Source organism: Cupressus sempervirens, chromosome 4 (assembly GCF_028749045.1).
Source record: "Cupressus sempervirens isolate cs-2001-9-10 chromosome 4, ASM2874904v1, whole genome shotgun sequence".
In the NCBI taxonomy this organism is placed as follows: Eukaryota; Viridiplantae; Streptophyta; class Pinopsida; order Cupressales; family Cupressaceae; genus Cupressus; species Cupressus sempervirens.
The window spans coordinates 226,445,566-226,467,786 of record NC_143121.1 but is presented as its reverse complement, the minus strand read 5'-3'; the positions used below and the strand labels follow the sequence as shown (position 1 = coordinate 226,467,786).

The 22,221-nt window shown below is 37.5% G+C and overlaps 1 protein-coding gene across 1 annotated transcript in view; it reads right to left on the bottom strand.

Annotated features, from left to right (window-relative positions):
* Nucleotides 1-22,221, bottom strand: part of LOC149560818 (uncharacterized) — a 155,592-nt gene that overhangs the window by 32,702 nt on the left and 100,669 nt on the right. The window contains exons 4-5 of the mRNA XM_089827689.1: nucleotides 18,193-18,273; nucleotides 17,977-18,066 (exon numbers count right to left, since the gene is read on the bottom strand). Of these exons, the coding sequence (XP_089683815.1) occupies nucleotides 17,977-18,066; nucleotides 18,193-18,273 (171 nt within the window). The remainder of the gene's footprint in view (nucleotides 1-17,976; nucleotides 18,067-18,192; nucleotides 18,274-22,221) is intronic.

Below are 22,221 nucleotides of genomic sequence, written 5' to 3'. Positions count from 1 at the left end.
AATCCCAAACTCAGTTTCTATAATTTTTCAACCCTCTGTCATGGCAAGCGAATTTTTGCTTTATCTATTCAATTATTAGATGAGTCCCCAAGTACATGAAGTATTTTAGCACCTTTCTTAATAGCACACAACAAACCTAGAATCAAAGCCTCATATTCTACCATGTTGTTGGTGCATGGGAATTGTAATTTGTGTCTCTCCAAATATGTTGCCCCTGTTGGGCTAACTAACTCAAACCCGGCTCCGGCTCCTTGCTTGATTTTGGAGCCATCGAAAGAGTCCATACTCCATTTCTTTCTAAATACTTACCCTTTTGTAAATTCTTGGACTCTTCATCATCTTCTTTTATTTCTTCATCAGGTGGTGTAATTTGGCTCTTTGTTTCACTCATCATGCTGCTTTCAGCTTCCTCAACTTGTCGACTCTCAACCTTCTATTTGCCATGTTGATTTTCATGTTTTAGGGCCCCTAGGATCCTCTTTTCTACTTGTTCTAAGGCCACTATACACAAGGAGCAAGACAATTCCGAGTGGAATGCATTGTGGATTCTACACCAATTGGGTAATAATAAGTCTCTTACTGGCGTTCAATTACCCAACTTCATCCCTTGTTGCACAATTCTAGTCACAAAATTCTTGAAGTTTTCAAAACATGCCTTCACCCTCATCGGACGAAGCATTTGGGTCTGACTCAATCAGGATCTCAATGGAATCCTTTCCTTTGCTCATGATGTTCATAGTCAATTTCTACTTTCTTTGGTCTGTAGGTGCTCATATTTGTTTCCACGAACAATATTTCATTTGGTTCATCCTTTTCTGTGATTTTCAGTCTCAACCTCGGGGTACTATCAATTCTGATTTGGTTGGCCAGTCCTTTCCATGGGAGCCACATGTGAGAGAAGTTTGTTGCCATATATCCATTCAATCTTCTAGCCCAATCTCTACCTAGGATCAATCCATAGGTATCAGCCACATCTACCACGAAAATGTCTACCATGTGTTCCATTCTTGGATCAGATGCCAACTGCATGTGTATGTTGTGTAGCTCACCCACTACTAGTACTTATGTTTTGTCCAATTGAGTAACTCTTCTATTGGAGCCCAAAGGCATGATTCCCAATCTTTTGCAAATGTTCAAAGGCATAACATTACTTTATGCCCCTGAATCTATCAAGCAATTGTGAAGCAGCTTCCCGAACATCTTTACAGATAGGAAAAATGGGGCTGGTTCATCCTTCCCTTGATAATACACTACCGATGTCTTATGCACTTGCTTTGGCTTCACTCCGCAATCTATTGGTTGAGTAACCTCTTCCTTCTTCACTTTTTCTTGGTTGCTTATCAGGTCTTGACTCTTTTGAGTTTGTTGTTCTACAGGCGTTGATCCTTGAGCCATGTAAACTGGTTGAGGTCTCCACTATCTATTGAATTCACTAATATCGTCATATGCAATCTCATGTGTAGAACTTCCTATTTCTCTGTATGAAATGTCTTCAGATGAGTTTGTTATATTCGCTCCTATAGCGTCTTGGATTACATGCACCGAATTTGGAGGAGGCCTCCCTTGAGTTTGTGTTGTTGCACTTTGAGTGTGGAACCCTTGTGATTTATTATCTTTCAAACTATTGAGGAAAGTATCTCTAATCTCTGCTACCTTCAATAATTCGAACAAAGGGAGACTGAGCTTAACCTTTTTCATCTCCTCTGTCACGCTTTGTCCCAATCTCTTCAACTCTTCATTATTGATGGCATTGATTCCAGTCCTTCCTCCCATTTGCTTCTCGTGTCGACTAGACATTCTGCGCTCTTTGAGTGCCTTGATTGTTTTGCTGTGTGTTTTGCTGAAAGCTCGGTTGTCCATTCCCACTGCCGAGGTTACCTTGTCTATATTCAAGTGCATCCCTCAAAGGATTCGGTATATTACTCGCATCGGGGTGTGGAGGGGTATTGAAATTATTTGGGGGTATGGAGGATGTGAAGGGTCCATTATTTCTCTTGTTGTTCCTCTGATAAAACCTAGCATTGCTAGTTAGTTGTTGAAATGTTTGGTTCTCACCTATTCCTTGAACTAGAACAGTGTCTTCCAAAGGTGGGAAAGAAAAATCTGACCCATTGCCATATCCCCTTTGATCTATTTCTTCATCAACCGGTCCATTTGCTGACTCAGGAGGAAATCTCCCTTGGGGTTCTTCATATGCTTCAAATTTTGGAGGAAATGAAAACTCCTCAAAAGTCAAACACTGATCATATCCCGGGGATGGGACAATCTCATACCCCATAACCTTAACATCTTCCTGATTATTTGATTCATCTATTATGTTTTGAAACAGGTTAGATGCTCTCTTGAATTCTGCACACCCTAACTCCGAATGTAAATCAGTCTCATGGAATCTACAATAGTTGGACATGGCAGACTTGGCCAAGAATATTCGGTCCACTAGTCTATTGTCCGTTGAAGCCTGATTATCAAGTGGCGACACCACATTTCCATTGTTTGGACCCATATTCCAAGTTCTCCTCTGGTTGGACTGATTGTCGTATCCTTGGTCTTGTGACTGATTGTTACCTTGGTAGTTATTGTTTTGATAGTTCCTTTGGTAACTACTACCTTGGTTGTTCCTTTGGTAGTCTCTGTCTTGATAATTCCTCTGGTATCCTCCTTGATGGTTTCTTTGATATCCTCCTTGATAACCTCCACCTTGATTCTAGTAATTATTTCCTTGATTATTTCTTTGGAAACTTTGGAGTTGATTGTTCTAGTTTCTCAAATAGATGACTTCCCTAGACAGCTTCTTGACTTGGTCAATCACCTCTTTCATCTCATCTTTTTCTTCTTGCGTCCTTGTGGAAGAACTTGCACCTTGTAGATAAACTGGCATTGATGGCGGAGCTTGAGATAATGGGGGGCCCGAATGTACTACTAACTGATTTGCAGGTGCTTGGTATGTAAGCTATGGAACCGGATTGTTTGGATATCTTGCACCTTGGGGTTCCATTACTTGTTGGCCTAATTGCCTTCCTATCTCAATTGCTTTAGTGTAGGCCTCAATCAACGTTGTGGGAGCAAGATTCGCCATTCTCGTGAACATAGCCGTCTGGTTGTCCAAGGCACTGTAGTATGCTTCCAATGCACCAGCTTTCGTCATTGTGTAAGGGGCTTGCAATCTCGTGTAAGCCTTATGGAAACGATCATTAAAGGAACTTATCATCTTTCTATCATGCCTCCTTATGTCCACAAACCTTCTATGTAACTCCAGTGGTGTGATGGGCATACCAAACTTTGCAAGAAAGGCTTCTTTGAGCTTAACCCAACCTGTTATCGATGATGTTGGTAAATTGACAAACCAGTAATAAGGTTCTTCACTTAATCAGCAAGGGAAAAGCCTACACACGACATCTTCCTCTTGAATTCTTCTATTGCACAATGCCTCTTGGAATACCTTGATATGCTTGTCCGTTGTTCAATTAGGGTCATTGAAAAAAAACTTAGAGGAGAATACCACTGGATTCTTCAGTAGATCATGGTATTGTTGGAATAAGAGTGGCAAGGCATTGCTTTGGATCCATGGTGGTTGAGCCATCGTTGGTGGATTGATCTGAGCTTGAATTGGCTAGTTGACTGGAGTCTGAATTGGTGAATTAACTTGAGCCTGAACTGGTGGATTGCTTGAGGGGCTAGCTAAGTTTGATGTATTAGTTACCTGACGATTTCTTGGTTTCTTGGGAGATTCCAACACAAGTAAGTCCTCTTCTTGGTGTGGTGTATTTCTCAGTATCCTCTGCCTCTTATCAGATATCAGTCTCTCAAATCTTTCGGGGGAAAAAGACCCAATCTTTCTATCCAACTTGAAAATAATGCCAATTTGATTGACTCTCTAATTTGAGATCTCTTCAATGATAGCTTGAGCTTGTCTTTGTGCTTTCCTTTCTCTCTCAAGCTTCCTTTCCAATTCTCTTTGACATTCTAATCTCCTTTGAATTATCCTTTCAATAGCCCTTACTTTTCTTTCCTCTTGATTTAATATGTCAACGGTGTTCAGGTACTCTCTAGTGTTCTCACTTTCCTCCCAAGCGGTTGAGCACAAACTTGCTACAATGTGATCTTGAAGTGTTTTCCAAGTTGCTCTAGGCTGATTTGATCTAGGAAGCACCATTCTTCTTCATAATTCCAATAAATCCTCGGAATGAAATTTTTAGCCCCTCTCTTCTAGCGCCAAATAATGCGAGGTTCTCACACCATCACCCCAAATTCTTTGGGGACTCCCTTTTTTTTATTTTGATCGCCTCGAAAAAATTTTGGGTTGTCCAAAAAAATTTGAGTTTTGAAGATTTCACACCTTGGATGCTTTCAGGCCAGTGGGAGAGACTTAGCTTATTCTCACCCAGTTTTTTTAACTTGATTTTTCCAGAGCCACCAATTCTATCCTTAGGCCGAGCAACTTTCAAGAGCAATATTTGGCAAGATAAAATTGTAAATTTTTACTTAGACATTTTCTTTTGAAAATCCGGATATAACTGTGAAAATTTGAATAATCTTTCAAAAGGGAAAATTTTGTTAGACTTGTGTTTTGGGAAATCTTAAATTTTTCTTTAGTGAAAATTTTAATTTTGTAGAAATATGGCTAAATTGCAAAACTCTTTTTTTGGCTCTAGATGCAATTTTATTTTATTTTTGTCAAAAAATTTCTAATTGGCATAGCAAAATCAATTTGGGTAAAAATTGCAAAAAATTGGTTTTAATAGATTAAAATTGCCTTGAAAACTTTTTGCCTTCAATGAAATTGGTAATTAAATATTGAAAAATGGCTTTTGGTTAGCCAAAATCCAATTTTAATGACGTATTAATTATTAAATCCTCATTAAATGAAAATATTTAACATCTCCAAGGCATCATTTCATTTCTTTTTGCAATTTGGAGCTAAATGCAATTTTTCTTTTGGCAAAATTAAATTTTAGCTAAGTATTTAATTGTGGGCTATAATTTTGCATTAATTATTGTTTTTCTTGCTCCCAGAGTCCAAGTCAGCTAGCTTGGGGGGAGTAAGAAAGTTGGGTATAAGAGGAGGCCTCTCTCCCATTTCTTCCTCACTTCTCACTTCTCCTTCTCAAGGTGTTGGCAATTTTGCAAGAGCAGATCCGCACTCTTCTTGCTTGGCGAAATTTGTGGGAGCCGAAATTTGAGGGAGCCGAAATTTGTGGGAGCTAAAATTTGTGGAAGATAAAATTCTGATTTTTGCAAGAAGTTGCGATTTTTGGCCCTAGGTTGGGTAATTTTATTTGGAGGTGAAATACATGATAAATTTCTGATTTGCAAAGGGTTTGAAGTTCTTAAGGTTTAGTCCTAATTCTAAAAAGTCGCTGTAAGATTATTGGTTAAGGTGAATTTTCATCATCTAGAGTTGCAAGGGGTCCTTAAGCTGACATCCTTCTTTCGTTCTAGTCTAAGGATTGCTTCCCTTGGTTCTACTTGCCTTCTTGTCCACCACTCTACAATCCCGTAATAGGGGCGACGAGCATGGAGGATGTTAGTGCAAGTAAGAATCTCAAGCGAACAAACACTAAGAAAGGCAAAGAGGATATGGTGCCCAAAACGCCCCCCTCCTCGAAAATGAAGAGAATAACTGACACCAATATCAGTACATTGGACAATCCCCCTTGGCAAAGAGGATATACAAAAGTGGAATCGTACATGTGGCAGCTTTTCCTCCTACATTACCGTGTCCGGAATTGATTATAGAATGTGCATCCAAATTTGATCTAAACAGTAAATCCATCATTTTTTTTGACGAGAAGAGAGTGTTGGCCAACATTGGCGAACAAGCAATCGAAGAAACATTCAACATTCTCCAATACAAGGGCATGATGGTTGTGATGATAACCAAGCAACCAAATCATTTCAAGATAACCAAGAGGCCTATTTCCACATCTAAAGCAGAATTGGATTAACGAGGGAAAGAAAGGTGTTAGTAGATCATCAAGGTTCACAATGGCAGATTTCAAACTAGAATATGGTGATCTCGTTGTTCTTCTCAACCAGATCATGGGCCTAGCTCAAGGGATGCAATTTGAAAACTAGATGTACTTTTTCATTGATGAGATTGAAAAGGGGAAAAGAAGGTTTGATTGGAAAAAGATAGAGTATAATTGAGGCTAGAAGCCAAGAGGTTAATTCAAGTGATAAAAGAGCTGCGGTGGAGGTGAGCTCTGATTCAGAATCAAGTGGCTATAGTGAGAGTGTTGGTAAACAGATTTGTTCTTTTTGATTTGACTCTTGAATACCCGAAGTTTCTAAACAATATCTAGTTACAGCAGTTGAAAAGCCATCTGTAGATGAATGGGCTTTTCTCTAAATTAATAGGTACAACTCCCTATGATAGATTTTCAATGAATTATGTTTATTCCTATCATCTAATTGGGGGTGTGTTCTTAACTTGAGAACAGTAGAGGTATCACCAAGCTAGACTTAGGCAAGATATAACTCAGGCGAATAGAAGTTTTTAATAATCTATTTGGTTTTATGCATCCACACATCTTATGAATTCACAAAACTTTCCCACGAGCTAAACTACAAGAACTTAAATCTATACTTTACTTGCTAAATTGATAACATTTAAAATTCCTCTCGGAACGAACAATAACAATACTTATCGCATTCATTCGTTGTATAACAAACAAGGAAAGTAAAACTTTGTTTCTTCCTCGTTCCAATCCAAACCATAAGAGAAAGATACAAACTTAAACCATCTAGAACAAAAAATAATCAATATAAAATACTCTTGATTGTCTCTGCAACAAGAAGTATTTCACACCAAAAATTTTGCCGACCCTCTATTCCTCATTCAACTTTGTACATATAGGGTTTAAGAGATGACCGTTACAATAGAAACTTAATCGGTTCATCTTCTGAGAAGGACAAATGGCAAGATGCCAGTTTGTCGCATTACAAAATTTACAAAAATTGACAGAATCACTTGGACTTCTTCCCCTTTTCAGCTTTCGCCCTCTTTGCTTTAGCAGCAACTATAACTGGAACTAGTTCCTCATGACTAGGCACATGTACATTGGTGAATCTCAAGAGCCACTTTGAATGCTCTTGAGCCAGTTCCTTTACAGCATTTAACTGATTTGGCAATTCTTTCATAGCCACCTGTACACATCCACCAAGTGTTTGCAACTCTACCACTCTGTTCTGACTGCTTGAAGTCATTCCAGATAGATTACTCAAGTATGTGGAGAAGTTGTTCTTCATTACTTCTACTCCAATAAGAGCTTTCCCTTGCCCACTGGTTTGTGAGTCAGTGTGTAATCCTCGAATGAGTTCGAATGCTCTGTCTTCGGTCTTCCTCAATTTTTCCCCTGTTTCTTTGAGTCCTTCAGCCTTTTGAATCATCTCCAGCTTAAATTGTATACTTTGAAGCCATTCGAATAGAGGCTCAATCCCTTTCTTCAAAATCTTTGCTTCAACCACCTCTTTTGCCTTCATTTGAACGATCATTTTCAAGAGGGAAATGCATTCATCGCATCTTGCCTTCTCTGCAACCAAAGTGTTGCAATTAGATATGATATTATCTTTCTCAGTTTCCAATCGAAGGATAACATTTCCAATTTGATCAATCAGAGCAATTCCATCTGAATTGAGTTTCTCAATCCATTCCTTTCCAATCTGGCCAAAATGTCTATCTTTCTGAAGTTGCAAGATAAAAGCTTGTACTTCTGCTACGGTAGGATTCTGAGTAGCAGGTACACCAGTGATGGTTGCTAATGGAACAACCAGTTGCCTGATAAACCTATTCAATTCTTCTATCTCGGCCTTCATCTTAATTTTTGACAATTTTAGGCTTTCCAATAGTTCTTCTATCACCTCATTACTTGATCTCCACAAGCCCACTTTTGTATCGTGTCTAGCTTCTCCAAGATCAATTGAGTGTAGAGTGAAGTCATCAGGTGACATATCTTCAATTCTTCCCACTTTATTCGGCTTCGAGATCTCCATGGTCAAGTGCCCTATCTCTGGATCTTATCCAAGTATCAATAGGGTCTTCTGCTTCTTAGCTTTCACCATTGCAGTCCCGGAGCGAACCGCTTGAGACACAGTGTCCTTCACAGGTACACTCACCTTTTCTTTTCTTCTTCCTTTCTAACATGTCTTCTAACCAAGAATCTGTACCAATCACCTTAGAAGCTGTCCCAAGTGACTCTATGCTAAATATCTTCTTCTTTACTGGAGTCACTGCTACTGTAGTTGCAGAGAAAGGATTCTTTGGATCTTGAAAAAGAAGACTAGATGAACTCGAGGCTTTCTCTTCCTCTTGAGTTTTCTTTGCAGCTTCATCAAATTCAATGGACTCGCTGCTACTACTCTTTTCATCCCCAATCTATACTATCTAAATGGGGGAACTAGTTGGCTTCAAACGAGGAGCACTTGCAGATGGAACAGGGCTATGATGAGGAGATGGAGTTGGAGTGATGTGAGGAGATGAGATTGGAGCAATAACACCACCCTTCGGCTCTTCCGTCTTCTTTTCTTCGATGCTAGCTTGGCCTCCAATAACTGGTAGAGGACCGCCCTGGCAGGTTGGAGCTATTGAAATGTTCTTCTCCGGGGGTTGATCACCTCCTCCTGCAGATTGAGCAGGTCCTTGGGCAGCTGTAGTTGTAACACTGGGTGTGGCACTCTGAGAAGAAGTAGGAGTAGCAGCGGCTAGAGAAGGTTGAGTAGTCTTACTCTTACTCCAGCCCTTTTTTGCTGTCCACTCAACCCATTTCCCAGTCCTCTTGATGATCCAAGCCATCATAACATCAAAATCTTCCTCTATATCCACATAGGGTTCAGAACTGATAGGAGTATTCCTTAGTTTAGTCAAATATGTATTACTATACATATTTTGCCCATCATCTTCTAGCCCTTCTACATCCAAGTCAATACCATATGTCTTTATTTGATCCACTATAAATCTAGCGAAAGCCTGACTCGGCTCTCCAACTCATCTTTACAATTTGCCCAATAATCCTCCATAGTAGTAACATGCTTGATTACGCTTCCAATTTGAAGCACATCTCTAGCATACCCATTTGGGTCAAACATAGGCCTCACCACTTCATACTCCTCTAACTTATACTTGTTCTCGAATGTCTTAATCATGTTTTTAGCATTAGATCGAGACTCACAACTATAGGCTCCAACTTTCATGGGGAATTCATATCCCTTCTTCCTCAAACTGGCTCTCAACACGTTCAGCTAAATTGCTTGTCTCACAATCTCAATGAGCACGGTCATGTCATCCGGGTATCTGGGCAGCTTCAAGGGAAATCCATCGAAAGCTGCAAGACGTAAATATGAAAAGGATGAGAATTGAATGAAATAGCTACCAAACTGACTTATGGCCACCATCGCTTCTGGGCTGAATATCCTCTCCGGGCATCCTTGGAGTTCCCAGCAAATCCTCATTGTAAATGCATCATTAACTCTGATATACTCCTCATAACTGTTCTGAAACTGCAAGCATGGGTAAAACTCATAACTCTTTACATCATCTAGAAAATTCTCTATTCTAGGTAGGCCCGGCCATAATTGTAGGGAAGCTAACATATATATTAAGAAGGAAGACATGTAAAATGAATTGTAGATCTTTGCTACACTAAGGGCTCTGGATAGATGCTCGCTTACCTCATACGCCCAGTGAATATACTATGTATCTAAGCAAATTATTTTCACCAAAAAGAAATAATGTTCTACAAAATTAAGTGCTTCTACCTCACCTTTCAGTCGATGCAAAAGGACCAGAATGTCCATGATCTCGAGCTTGAGATCAGTGTTGAAAAGGGTTTTAGGAACCTTACTCTTAGCTCCCCTTGGTTGCTGAAACCAAGATCTCATAATCTCTTTCCGCCATACCATTTTCTTTAGAGAGAATTCTGACATAGCTCCTACTGTCAATTCAAAGAATTCTTCTCGCTTTGGAATCCAGAGACAATTGACTACTGCTTGCCTATCAATTGAGATTAACACCGTTTGATCAAGTAGTAAGATTTTCTTAGTATCCAGGTTGTAGTGATTGATACATTCAACAATTAGCTCCTGAGCTTGTACTGCTACTAGAAATCCGGTTGCTTCTATCAATCCACTTCCTCGAAGTTTCTCCGCTATGGGATGAATTGGTTCTGTCCTCAGCCTTCTTTGGAAATCTTGCATGTCGAAATAACAAAGTGAAGTGTCTGTGATATTCTGCCATATAGACTTGATTCCACCCAGTCCATCAAAACCGGTGAATCTTGTTGCCATTTTGTCTGATATAGAGGTAAACTAAAATCTATCAATTGAAAATAGTGCAAGGAGTGAACCTTGTAACTTTGAAATTTTTTGGAAACACTATTCAACACAACAGGATAACAGTTCAAAAGAGAAAGCAGTAATTTGAAAATCTGTTACATTCATCTTTATATAGGAACCCTTAATCTGTCCATTGATTTTCATGATCCATGCCACAGGAGCGAATTTAAGGATAAATCTATTGAATTAGTAAATATGAGGGTTCTAATGGATTTTTCTATGTCTTTTCACTGTTCCTATTGGCCCAACGGTAACTTTCTTTAATTACAGACTTACTTTCCCGTTTTTACCCAGTTTCAGAGAAATACAAATGGAGTACTCCTTGGAAGAAAACCCGCCTGGCTGTATTTTGTTTAAAATACTTTCACATATGTAACAAATTCACTTCCATTACTTTCCCAAAACACCTCATGATTGATTTGCAAAATAACCATGCTTGTAGGAGTAATTTTCCATTAGATGTAGAAAATTGCTTTCGAGGGTAGAAACCCCGCAAAGGAAAGGGCAATTTTCGCTTTTCCGCATTTATCTTTGTTTTACCTCCTATGCCCGAATCGCTTGACTTCAAGCGTTTGGAAAATATGAAAGAGACTTGGAAAGTGAAAAATGGGACCCACTGACTTACTTAACCCGCCTGGCTGAATTTTGTTTAAAATACTTTCACATATGTAACAAATTCGCTTCCATTACTTTCCCAAAACACCTCGTGATTGATTTGCAAAATAACCATGCTTGTAGGAGTAATTTTCCATTAGATGCAAAAAATTGCTTTCGAGGGTAGAAACCCCGCAGAGGAGAAGGCAATTTCCGCTTTTCTGCATTTATCTTTGTTTTACCTCCTATGCCTAAATCGCCTGACTTCAAGCGTTTGGAAAATATGAAAGAGACTTGGAAAGTGAAAAATTGGACCCACTGACTTACTTTACATTTCCGCAAATGCCTTTCCAGAAAACTAACATCTTGGTTCGAAGTCCACCGAGAAGAAGTTGTTTCAGAGTTTTTCGCCGAATCTTATTCTGATCATCTTAGTGAATTTTGAATGATTCCTACGGTAAAAATATGGCAATACCTGAATGATCAATCCATAAATATAATCCTACTCTCTTTCTTCAAGCTCACGAACTGTACTCATAAATCTCTGCAAAGTTTCACCTTCAGGTTGCAAAAATCCGCCAAGGAGAAGACGAAACTAGATTTTCCGCAAGTTCAATTCTCTTTATACTGGGATCAAAATGAGCTGCAAGTAAGTTCATCTGAGATAACATAATCCAAGAATCTCCATCGAGCAAGGTTCTAAGCTACACACAAGACTCATGATGATAAGGAAACCCACCCAGTTATGTAATGCGGGAGAAGGGAGAAGATGGAGATACTTATCACTTAAAGAGGAAAGGACCAACTGACTCGACTAGACTAGACATAATACAAGTTAAATTTTCACTTTTGCAAGATAGGTACAGGATGAAAAGTTGGGCAACAGAGAGCACTGAGTACTCCCCTCTCTCGGAGAACCAACAAGGAAACGATATGGCAAAAACTAGTAGAGAAGAAGATGGGTCAATCGACATTGAGGCAACAAGTCAGGCACCCGAGGTCGTCGGTGATGTTTTGTTAGTCGAACCGAATCCAAATTTGGGGAGATGCATTGCACCACTATGGTTAAGGCAAATGCTTATGCCGAGAGGCGAGGTGGTAACTGCCTACACAGTTGAAGACATCCAGAGGTTAATGGAAAAGGGTGATAGCAAGAACCAAAAACAAATGGTGAAAACAGTGGCAAGGGTAATCAGGAGCGATAGTGATGGTCACTGAAGGGTTCAGATTGCTATTCCAACAGTCAACAAGGCAATGGATGAAATTGTGGCCCAGGAATACGAGATAGTAGAACACAACTTGGGAAGGAATACAGATGATATGGAGTGTGAGGAGGTCCAGGAAGGTAAATGAAAGAATAGTAAAGTCGGAGGCCAAGAACAAATATTGGAGAGATTGCCAGCCCATCCAAGAACTGCACCAGGCAGCCCTTCCTCAAAGCAGCGGGAGCAATTTAGAAGGGTTATCAACTCAGCTACATGAAGTCAGGGGTTGGATCCATGATACAATCCAAGATGGGCGAAATTTCTTGCCTTCCTTCATCTCAACATTCTAGTCATTAGTGGTTGTTAGAGACAGGTTCAGATTATTCAAAGAGGAGTGGAAAGATTTCCTTCCCATTAAAGATTTGGCTATTCCTAGGCTACAGGCGTTCATTGGGCTACCAGAGACATATTTACAAAGGGCCAGGTTGGTTGATGAGAGAGGATTGAGTATAGTTGAATCTTGGTTTGTTGCACTGACTACCAGATTTAGAACACTTGAAGAAATAAATAATGAGATTGCATGGCACAGCCCAAGCGTCGACACTTCCATTTCAACCATGATGAGCGACGTTGGGGTGGCACTTGATTTTGAGGATATCAGAGAAGATGATGTCAACAAGACAGATTTTGGATCAAGGTTGGATGAGTTGGGAAAGGTTGCTATCAAGAAAAAACATTTGGGCACCCTTTCCTCTCTCAGTGCTTTTATTGGATTTGCAAAAGAATATGAGAAGGATCATGAAAGGATACTACAAGCAACAAGCAACGTGTTGAAATCAGCGGAACCCAAGATGAAGCACACACCTTGTCCTCCTATGGAAGAAGTTAACAAAAGGCTAGCTAAGTTCATTGTCTTAGCTAAGAAAATGAAAGAAAAGGGAAGAGTTATATTAGAAGATCATTTGATATAAGCCCAAGTGGCAAATTTCTCTTTCTTTTAGAATAGGACAAGTGTCTATTTTTTATTGGCCACCATTTTGGTGCCTTCTCATTGCTTGCCACTTTTTGCACTTTTTTCATTGGTCTATTGATGAGGTGGCATCTTCTCATTGGCAGATGGGGTGGCAACCCTAATTAGGATTTTTAGGATCCAATTTGGATCGTTGATCTTGTTTTGATCTCCACCGTCCTTTGTATTTCTAGCCCCTATATAAGCCATTTGCTCTCATTTGTAAAGTGTTGGAGAAATTGTTGCGAAGATAATACCAAAATTGCTCTCTTCTTCATTGTTGCGATTTGCATGTTGATTAAGAACATTGGGTATTATTGCATGTTTTATACTTCCATATAGTTAGATTTCTTTTCAAGTTGTTGAAGCAAATTTTATTTGAAGTTGTTTAAGTGAGGTTGAAGTAGATGGATAGTTGTATGGTAGCATTGGTAAATGTTTGATGGGGATCAATACTAGACCACTAGCATCCTAGTGGCTGGTTGGGAAGCTTTGTGTGGTAAGCTAGTTTATTATTCCTTTGAATCATTGCACCTATGGAAGTGAGTCCACTGGTCAGCTCTCATTAGGTTTGATTCTTGTCCATTTGCTAACCTTCCATTCATAGGAGTAGGAGTAGAATAGTGAGTTGTTGGGTAGTTGAAGTTTAGAGAAGGAAGTTAGAGGAGTAGGTCAAGTATCAGAATACATCCATTCACCTTCCACCACCATCACTTTCCCACCAACATCATCTTTGGTAGAAACATCTTCCATCATCATCACCATTAACATTACCTGCCTCCACACATTTCACAAACCGAGCCACCATCACCTTCATCCCACCAAAGTCCGGATCATCCTCAACAATTTGCGTAAGGCCACCTACGTGATTACCAGCGAATCACATCAATAAAACTGAGTGAGTATCCACAAGAGTAAGGAACATTGGAGCTATTGCTTATGTCTTCATGAGCAATAACTTTTCAAGAGAGGAGTTGCATGTTTGATATCCCATATCGAATATTCAAATCCTAATATGTTATGTAAGTGATACAAAACTTGCATCAACACATGTCAAGTATTCAATTGCTATATGTTATGTAGTGGTACAAAACTGACATCAACAACTCTGAGTTTAGGATTCTCAAACAAGGAACTGCTGGTGGGATGGGGTGCTATTTGTAGAGTCACAATCAGATTATGTTGTAATTCTTCTGGACCTTCCCTAAGTACCTCTTTTTTTCTTCTTCTCTATCTGAGCTTATGCTAGAAAGGTCTAGGCATAGACTGGATTCTATGCCACAGAGCAAACCTATCTCTTAAAATTACTTATTTAGCCATCTATGAAAAGATGATATCTATTGGGTTAAGGTCAATAATGCAAATTCAAAATCTAAGATATATTAAGCAAAAGAACATATTCCACTTCAAATGAGCACTATCTACAACAAAAGTATTATTTCTTTATTCAAATTCTCTCCAATCTTTAAGAAAATGATTACTTCTATAACACTTATTAATCTATAGATAAATGGTATTGATGTAAACAAAACACAATTTTAGAAGAAATTACTTCTGAAATCAACTGTAGACTTCTTTTTCTCACTACCACAGTTTGTCAAAAACCTCTTTGTTACATAATCCTGGAAATGTTTTAGCCCACTTATATAATTCAGAAAAATAAAAATCAGTATTATTATAGCCCAAATATAATCCTAGCAACTTTTTTCTGAGTCAACCAATCACACTCGCCTTATAGATATTCAAGAAACAAAAAAACAAGGAAAATCAAATCCCTATATCACATTTCAAATTTTATAGAAAATGAATAAATCCAACAAGCTTACCAAAGCTGCCAAAACAAGGTATTAAAAAAAGAAAAGAAAAAAAAACTCTGTACCAAAATTACTACATTCCTATTGTAGGTGATTTAGCTGAATAAAATTAAGCTCAGTTTTAACTGGTATCATTTATCTTCCTTCTGTAGGTGATTCACAAATTATTAAACATTTCAAATCTAATAAACAATATTATATGCTACACCAAAAATCTGCAGAGCAGGGAATGTACGGGCATACCAAAATTACTACATTCCTATTGTAGGTGATTTAGCTGAATAAAACTAAGCTCAGTTTTAGCTGGTATCATTTATCTTCCTACTGTATGTGATTTGCAAATTGTAAAACATTTAAAATCAAATAAACAATATTATGTGCTACACCAAAAACCTGCAAAGCAGGGAATGTACGGGCATACCAGAAGCTCAATTGGGTATTGCAGTTGTATATCCTATGAGGTTGATGAACTGCTGAGCCACATATAATATGGAATAATCCTGTGAAATAGAAGTCTAGCGATCCCCCAATTAAAATAAATCCATAGCTGTTCATCAAAAGAACTCCATTCTTAAATACAAGTAAAAAGAATCATAGCCTTACAAATCTATGTTTGAATTAAAACCCAACAATGTCAACAGTATAAAGAATAATATCGCCTTAGAGAAAATCCGATGCGTAGATGGCTGTCATATGAGGATTTATACACCAAATCCAAAAGGATTAGCTATTCTGGAAAAGATCAACTCATTGCTTTGGAATATGGCGAATTCCAAGTAGAGAAAACTCTATTGTCTGAGTCCATGGACCCTTCATTTTTAATCAACCAGCCTGATAAGATGGCCAGACTGCTTTGTGACTGCTTTTCACAAAGCAATAGTGACTCCTAGATTGGATTCTAGGGTAAAGTAGTTTTAGAAATAACATAAGTAAGTTTCGAAGATATGCTCTATAAATTTAATTTTAAGGACAGCTAATAGGTATTGTTTCATATCATGCTCCTTTACTATTGAATGGTTCAGAACTGTATGTAAGCTATGTTTTTTTTCTAAAGAAGCATCTATTTTTGTTGACATTAAAGCATAGCTAATGAAGGCAGTTTGTTTATCTGCAGATGTTATCTCCAATGCTGAAAATGACCTGATATAATCTAAATGTAGCAGCATTCCCCAATCGTTATCATTTACTGCATTTAGATTATATCGAGTCATTTTCAGCATTGGAGATAACATCTGTAGATAAACAAATTGTCTTCATTCGGCTATGCTTTAATGTCAACAACAATAGATGCTACTTTAGAAGAAAAAAAATAGTTTACATATAGTTTTGAACAATTCAACAGAAAAGGAGCGTGATATGAAACAATGCAGATTTACCTATTAGTTGTCCTTAAAATCTAATTTATAGAGCAAATCTTCAAAACTTACCTATGTCTTTTCTAAAACTACTTTACCTCGGAAGCCAATCAATGAGTCACTATTGCTTTGTAAAAAGCAGTCTGGCCATCCTTATGAAGTTGGTTGATTAAAAAGAGAAGGGCCATTGACTAAGAAAGCAGAGCTTTTGCTGCTTGAAATTTGTCATATTCAAAGAAAAATGAAGGGCATTCTTGTTTTCCATATTACAACACAGAGAATTCAAACACTGTGTTAGCTATTCTGGAAATATGGCTTCCTTCTACATAGGTACTGGTGATCTAGGAATTGAGTCATAAGGAACTTCCCATCTCTTTCTTCTCTATATCGGATATGTGAACTCTCACTGGACTTTCTATAAAGCATTAAGCTATCTCCAAGATCATACATATGAACTCTTGCAGCACATGCATGAATGGGAATCTCATTGCATTATGTTCCAAGGGGACAAAAATAACTAATGAATATTAGGTGAAAACATATTAACTAAATTTAAATGTCAAACTATCCCCAAGATCAAACATGTTACTTCTAATGCAAGTAACAGCAATAATACCATCTGATACCAACGACAATAAAACTAAGAAGATAATAAGACTATTAGATACCATAGCATATATATTCATTCTGAGATAGATAGTGCATAAAATAACTCCCAATGGATTTAGATGTATAGGCGAGAATAGTATTTGATTAACACTGCTATTTTATAGTTAAAATGTATACAAGTATATAGGGGCTCTGTTCAAATGTTTCAGAAAATAACTACCAGATGGATTTTAATATATAGGTAAGAATGGTATCCATGGTTTACACTGTTATTTTATATTTAAAATATGTACATGTGTACAGGGGCTTCGTTTAAATTTTTCCTTGGACAATGTGACTAATTTAGAATATAGCTCTGCATACTATCCTTATATAGTTTTGTTTGAAATTATGTTTCTGGCAAAAAATGTAGTACTCTACAAACACAAAGTTCATAAGCATTATCCATGCATGGTACTCTTATCTGAAACAGATAGTATTTCTTCCTGCTATTTAAATTGTTTTTCTCTACATTTCAGAATAGGCCAGAAAGGGTATGTATGGTTTGTTAGACAAAATATGGGCTCTGCATATTTATGTGCCAACACGGACATTAAACCCTCAATTACTCACATACCAAAACCCAGTGTGGCCAAGGTTTCTCTATGTAATTGGCAGCAAAATGGATGTTCCCTTTTGCGGTCTCCCGCAACCAACAATTCCGCCATTTCTGTTTTTTCCGAAAAGCAAACCAAAAGACTAGTATCTCGAACGGTGGGAAGAGGCAGAAGACCATAAATTCTTTTATTAAATTTATTTAACTCATTTAAACTTTGAATTCTCTTTTAGCGAAATAGCATTATTTCTCTTTCTGCGACACAGAGAAGGGGAGTGAATACCATCATAAATCCATTGTTAGCTCAATGGACGGCGACAATAGAAGTTTAGGCACATTCATGCCCTACTAGAAGACCCTTCTCAGCTTGGGTGATAATGCTAGAAAATAAACAATGCCCAAAAAGAAAATGAACAATGCCCTAAAATAAGCAAAGTAAAATAAGAAAGTACATAGATAGTCCGACCTTTCTATCCCCGAGCCCGGTGAAGTTGCGTGTGATCAAGAGTATCTGTTTCTGTGTGGCCAAGAGCAGCGTCGAGTATTTGAAAGAACCCTAATATAAGAAATGCACTAAAATAAGCTAAGTTAAAGAAGAAGAGTCGTAGAGAAATTGTTTCTGCGTGATCATAATCATCATGTCTTGACAGCAGAAGAAATGGGGGTATTAAATTCTACATACCTGGAAGAAGTAAATTGCCCTGGGTTGCTCTGCCTCTTCCTCTGTTCTGTCCCTTCCTCTGCTCAGCCACAAAAAGCAGCACTAGAACAGAAAGAAAAATGGAAAAGAAATGAACAAACAAAAGAAAAATGGCAAAGAAATGAACAAAAAAAAGGTGGACAGAAAAGCCAGTGTGCAAGCAGTAGATAACCAAACAAATCAAAGACCTAAAAGGAATAAAAATTGAAAGCAATGGAGAATCACGAAACGAAGAAAGAACAGAGTACGGAACATTGAGAGAACAAGAGAGAAATGAACGCAATGAAAGAATTAATGTAGACAAAATTTAAAAAGCTTACTCCACTCCTCTCAACGGCTATTTTAAAAATCAAAAAATGTTTTTTAAAATAAAATTATCTGTACTCTTAACAGCTATTATCTGTGCGAAGGAAGCATTTTGAAATGATAGAGCTTTGCGAAGGAAGCATTTTGAAATGATAGAGCTTTGAATGTAACAAGGTGGCCCCTGTAGCAGATTTCGTGTAGTTTGTAAAGTTTGTAGTTTGTAATTATTTTGTTTGAATCTGTAAGGAATTGTAAAGAAAGCAGATGGTTATAACGATGTAATTTTTCGTAAGTAGGGGAGGAATGTTTAGACTCAGTGGTAGAATGGTTAAACCCAAAGCTTGCAACCCCATTTGCAAAACCTTCACCAAGTGTTGTGCCTTAGAACCATTCATTAGAAAGCCCCTTAAGCTCATCAATTGATAAGTAAGAGATAATTTCCACAGCAAGTCAAATTGTGATATTGCTATCAAGATTTAACTGTGTGATTTCGAGTCGAACTCATTGACCCATTTTTCATGAGTAGTGATTCAACATGAATTCATCTCTCATGAGAATAAATGGAACACTCAGCACTCATTGGATCTAGGTGTGCTCACAGGAGTGAAGCACCGAGACTTCCCGGGAGGTCACCCATTCCTGTACTACTCCAGCCTAAGCGCGCTTAACTACAGAGTTTCCTCCATGGTTAAACCCAAAGCTTGCAACCCCATTTGCAAAACCTTCACCAAGTGTTGTGTCTTATGGGTGACCTCCTGGGAAGTCCCGATGCAGCATCACCGAGATACAATGAGTGCTAAGTGTTCCATTTATTCTCATGAGAGATGGATTCATGTTGAATCACTACTCATGAAACATGGGTCAATGAGTTTGACTCAAAATCACAGAGTTAAATGCTGATAGAAATATCACAATCATTAGGTATTTTAAATAAGATTTAAATAAATTACTAATTTTTAGAGGTTGTAACTTTTATTACAAGTGAATGGCAATAGTGGTGGTGGTAGTGAACGGTAATTAGCCATGGAAAGATTTAAATTATTTAAAATATTTTAAGAATATTCTTATTAATAGTTAATTTTGTACATTTCTTCCATTTTAATTATATTAAATTTTGATTTTTTTTAATTATTTATGTATAAGCTAGAAGAAGTTCTATATAAGACACTTTTACATTTTTCAGTAGAATTAGAAATTTGGAGCAACTTGGAACAATGTTCAATTATAATTTTAGTGGTGTATCTTTACATTTTGGCAAATTCTGGGATGTTTTGGGGTTGAAATTGGTGAATCTGAAGTCATTATGTGGTTGCCAAATCGCCCATAATTATGTGCTTATTGAGTCAATACTCCTTCACATCGCCAATCATATTTAGCATTTCACATCTTCACCTTGCATTAGGCCAATCTTATTGTAATTGCATCCAATTTTGCCAATTGTTATTAAATTTGATTTGCATGACTCCGTCCAGTTCGTCCGTTGTCATTAATTTTTAACTGTTTGTGTTGCCCATTTCGCCTGTGGTTGTTGATTTCAAAATGGTGGAGTGGCACATTTCGCCACAATTCACAAAAATGGAGAGTGATTTCATTAATTCAGCAAAATGATATAAATACCAATTCTAAAAATGGTGCATGCGTTCAGATTTCTTAGTCTTTTTTGTATACGATCACAAAATTGTTGAGCTCTGCGAATCTGCATTGGCAACTTGATTTGAAATTTTGGAACCTTCAAGAATCAAGTTCATGGTCGGGTAGAGGGCCAGAGACTGTAGTTACAAATTACAATCCTCCAACATATAACACATGAATTAGAATTCTAGAAAAAGCGTAAAGGACCAAGGTAGGCAATAATTTCTTCACATTTATGAACCATTGTTTGAATGATATCATCATGATTCATGAATTTTGTCTTCTCTCTCAAATGCAAAGTTTATTAACATATGCAATGCTGGGACGTAACCATCATTTTCTAATCGCAGTCTTTTAAAACGGTGCATCCATGTCATGAAGTTTTGAGATTTAAGTTGTGCAAAATAACACGTGTTCGTTCATTCTAGACCATAATATTAATTACTATTAATTTTAATTCCTAGTGAGAGGTCGGTCAAGGGTGATTCTCCTTTGGGCTGTGAAGGGATTGAAATGTCACATGAGGGTGAGTTTCGGACTAATACTACTCAGTCTCATAATAGTGAAGGGATTGTTAGTGGAAGGCTACATGTTGACAAGGATAAGACTCCCTAGGGAAGTGAAGGGATTGAGAGGCCATCAAAAGACTCAAAACTTAGAGATCTACCATAAAGGCTTTCTTTGGAATCGGCAATGTTTTGGGTTCATAAACTTTTGCAATTGCAAGTGCAAAGCCAATCACAATAGCTCACTACCACCACAAGCTCGGATTGTCATTGAGTTAAATCAAAATGCATCAAATGAGGATAATAATGTTGGAACAACAGAAGATGTTGTAAGGGAAACACATAATAAGAAAATTTAGTTCGATGAAAATGCTAGGAATGAAGAAAGAAAAAGGAAAGTAAAAATGGGGCGAGAGTGGGATATGAAAAGAAATTTTAAGGTTCTCTAAGTAGCAAAGAATCAATTCATTGAACTAGTCCCAAACAATGATGAACAACCAACAAAATGCAGGGGTATGATGCTAGGACTGAAGAAAGAAAAAGGAATTTAAAAATGGGGTGGGAGTGGGAAATGAAAAGGAATGTTAAGGTTGATTGAGTAGCAAAGTATCGGTTCATTGAACTAGTCCCAAACAATGATGAACAACCAACAAAATGCAGGTGTATGATTTATACTTGGAAAATTTTAAGAGACAAGAAGTTGCAGCTAAAGTTTAACACTATAGAATTAAGCATATTGGTAAGGTTTATGAAAAACAAACCATAGATGGAAATGAAATATCAGTACATTGACATGGAAATCAAAGGAAGAATGTATTCATGTTAAGTATGCCATAGAATATGAAGAGCATAAGAAGAGAATGAATGTAATTGCTATTAGTAATAGTGGAAATCCAATCATGTTTGGGCTTTGATATGCAACCAATGATGCGAACCTAGCAAAGACCATTCAGATGAGTGTTATTTTTCATATTCTATCCAAACAACATCCTATGAGAGACTTCTCGAAATATAGTAATTTATTATCTTTTTCAAGAGTTCCTCATTATCTATGTCACATTGGTCAATACATGTTGGATGGGAAATGGCAAACTGCCTTGCTAAGGTGGAAAAACAAAATTTATAGGAGAGGGTAAAAGAATCCAAATTCATTTATTTAAATCCATAGATGAAGTTACTACTATAGATAACATTGCTCGGGTCTATATGCATGTGTATATTGTAAAAGAACACGTTTATCGAGCTCATCTACTTTATGTTCATAAAATGAGGGCTAATTTAACTACATAAAAATTTATATTTAGAAGTTAAGAAAGTTTTGAATAAATTTTTTGATATGGATGACTTGACAATCACCAAGAAGTTAGTGTATCTTGGATTTGATGGATTTGTAGTAATGTAAGGCAAAATGATTGGTCTTTGTGCAAGATTGCAAACTACTATTGCAGCTTACATGGTTGGCATAAACTGCATGGCCCACCAAATTAATTTAGCATATAAGATTATAAGTGATTTTCCTATAATGTCAAAAGTTGAAGATCTAATTCATGGGGTGAGGCCATAATAA